This window comes from Dipodomys ordii, unplaced genomic scaffold, assembly GCF_000151885.1.
Source record: "Dipodomys ordii isolate 6190 unplaced genomic scaffold, Dord_2.0 Scaffold35, whole genome shotgun sequence".
NCBI classification, from domain to species: domain Eukaryota; kingdom Metazoa; phylum Chordata; class Mammalia; order Rodentia; family Heteromyidae; genus Dipodomys; species Dipodomys ordii.
Window position 1 is genome coordinate 30,711 of NW_012267251.1, and position 3,018 is coordinate 33,728.

The following is a 3,018-nucleotide window of genomic DNA, read 5'->3' on the forward strand; positions in this document are numbered from 1 at the left end:
GTGAGCCGTGCGCCCTGCCATCGACACGGCCAGCCCGTGTAGGTGAGCCGTGCGCCCTGCCATCGACACGGCCACCCCGTGTAGGTGAGCCGTGCGTCCTGCCATCGACACGGCCAGCCTGCAGCTGTGAGCCGTGCACCCTGCCATGGACACAGCCAGCCCGCGGACGTGAGCCGTGCGTCCTGCCATCGACACGGCCAGCCCGCGGCTGTGAGCCGTGCGCCCTGCCATCGACACGGCCAGCCCGCAGCTGTGAGCCGTGCGCCCTGCCATCGACACGGCCAGCCCACGGACGTGAGCCGTGCGTCCTGCCATCGACACGGCCAGCCCGCTGCTGTGAGCCATGCGCCCTTCCATCGACACGGCCAGCCCTCGTAGGTGAGCCGTGCGCCCTGCCATCGACACGGCCAGCCCACGGCTGTGAGCCGTGCGCCCTGCTGTGGGCCTTCCAGCTGGGCGCATCACTCACGTTCAGCGCGTGGATAGGTCTGGTGACATTGAACTTGTCCATGGTAGACAGGATAATGGAGGGTGTGGTCAGGAAGAAGAGCACCAGGAAGAGGGTGAAGTTGATGCCCAGCCACTGCAGCCACCAGCGGGGGCCCTGGACGGACAGGTTCTTCCTGCAGAAGGGGACAAGGCCTGGGGGTCAGCTCCGCAGAGGCCGCCTGGCCGGCCTGCGCCACTGCCAGGGCTCACGTGGTCAGAAGCACCCTGGGCCGGGCAGGACGCTCACTGCATGGGACTCAGGAGTAAGGGCAGGTTCTCTGCCCCGGCCTTCAGCTACGAGAGGCGAGTTTCTGGCCCCTAGTCATGCTTGTGTGGTTTTTTGGCCAGGGCCTGGGGCCAGAACCCACGCAGAGACCCCACGAGCACCAGGGCAGGCCGGGGAGGCTCTAGCGCGGCGCCCCGGGCAGACATCCTGATGCTTCGTGGCCGGGGTCTGCGTGTGGCAGGCACAGACAGCGCACACCGGGAGCCTGAGCTGGCCTCATCCACCAACAAGAGCCATGCTCCAGCCCAGGTTGCAACACAGAGAAAGTCGGAGGCTGAACTTCAGCTCACCAGATGCCAGCAGCCCACACTCGTGTGCACACACCGTCGGCCGCCACGCCTGGCCCCGTGGACACAGCTCAGCTTGCCACCACCCTCCCAGCTATCTTGGGAACTATGACGCGGTCAGCCACGAGCATCTACTGTGCATTCAGAACACGGATCGTCTGGGCTGAGAACGCTGGAATGTAAAATGTGCAACGGGGTTCAAAGACCAAGGAGAAAAACAAAAGTAGGCCAGGCTGGCGGCTCACACCTGTGATCCTGGCTATGGGAGGTGAGGCTCACGGCCAGCCCAGGGCAGGCCCCAGAGCTCAGGCTTGCAATCCTAGCGGCTCAGGAGACCACCTTGGGCAGGAGGAGTATGTGAGACCCTCGTCTCCAATTAAGTACCAAAAACACTGGGAACAGAGCAGTGGCTCAAGGGGTAGACCACCAGCCCTGAATACAGAAGCCTTGAGTTCAAGGCCCAGGACTGGCACCAACAAAGAAAAGAGAAGACAGCTGGGTGTGGTGGCACTTGCCAGCTGCTCAGCGAGGAGGACTGCGGCCAGGGAACACAGGCAGCGCCGTCTGCAGAGCAGAGCTGGGGTGCCACCCAAGCGCCCTGGTTTACATTTCATACTGCTTTAAAAATGTGGATTTCTGGGCTGGGAAGGTGGCTCGGTGGTAGAGCGCTTGCCTCACATGCACGAGGCCCTGGGTTTGATTCCTCAGCACCACATAAACAAAAAGAAAAAAGCCAGAAGTGGCGCTGTGGCTCAAGTGGTAGAGCGCTAGGCTTGAGCTGAAGAGCTGAGGGACAGCGCCCAGGCCCAGAGTTCAGGCCCCACGACCGGACCCCCCCGCCCCAAAAAGTGGACTTTTAGCCAGGGTCTGGGACCAAGAGATAAAATCAGAATTTAAGATATTACACGTTCACGTGTAGTATTTTAGATATTCTGAAAGAACTACATTATTGAAGTGAGCACGGTTTCATCTCACAGAGCTACTAGAAAACCTGTAGTCACACAGCAGCTCAATTATCTCAGGACTGTGGGGCGCAGGGGTGGACGCCATGGCTGGGCCTCTCCCAGCCGGCACGCCAGGTCAGGCAATGCGCCCCAGGCCCTGGGTGGCTCCCCCTCCCCGGCCGGCCCCAACTGCCCTGGGCGCTCCCCCTCCCTGGCCGGCCTCGCCCCCACCCCAGGCTCACCAGCAGACGTCCTCGGGGTAGCTGGCCAAGGCCACGGTCCACTTGGAGGTGCCCAGCTCCCGGCTGTGCGGTGAGGGCTGCGGCTCGGCCCGGCAGTGCAGGCCCTGGCACTTGCAGGTGTTGAAGTCCTTCAGGATGCTGGGGGGAGGGGGGGTCGTGCCAAGAGGCCATGCCTCACTGCAATCAGCCATCAGAGAGGCCGCCCAACCCCACAGGCAGGGCCGCCACACCCAAGCTCCCAGGGAAACTGAGGCTCACAAATGAGGTTTGACCCCTGTGCTGCTGGCATGCCCCGCACAGCACCCCCTGGGGGCTGCCTGCACATGGGCGAGCGCCTGCGGGCACACACACACACACCAGCCCAGAGGCTGGAGCCCCTCCCCTCCCCGCCCCCCAGCCTCGGGGCAGGCCTGTCCCTCAAGCCTGCCCAGGACAGCCCCTCCCATCACCCTGTCCCCCCCTGCCCGCGGGCAGCTGGTATCACCACCCCCAACCGCTCCAGGCGGTGCCGGCCTGGCCAGAGCAGGGGAGTGGGCAGGTGGCTCATCTCCTGGCAGGGAGCCGGCTGGGAGGGGACAGCGCTCACTAGGTGGCCATGGCCTGCTCCCGGAAGGTGACAAAGGCCATCCCCAGGGGCCGGTCCTGCACCAGCCGCTGCTCCTCCCTGATCCGCGCCAGCAGCCGCGCCTGCATGCGGGTGTAGTAGGAGATGGCATCCTCCTGCAGAAGGTCCCCACGGTGAGCACACCACACCCCTGCTCCCGTACCCC

At 64.2% G+C, this 3,018-nt stretch overlaps 1 protein-coding gene across 1 annotated transcript in view; it reads right to left on the reverse strand.

Annotated features, from left to right (window-relative positions):
* LOC105986379 (CSC1-like protein 1) overlaps positions 1-3,018 on the reverse strand; it is a 31,720-nt gene that overhangs the window by 15,467 nt on the left and 13,235 nt on the right. The window contains exons 8-10 of the mRNA XM_013017272.1: positions 2,835-2,968; positions 2,249-2,386; positions 470-623 (exon numbers count right to left, since the gene is read on the reverse strand). Of these exons, the coding sequence (XP_012872726.1) occupies positions 470-623; positions 2,249-2,386; positions 2,835-2,968 (426 nt within the window). The remainder of the gene's footprint in view (positions 1-469; positions 624-2,248; positions 2,387-2,834; positions 2,969-3,018) is intronic.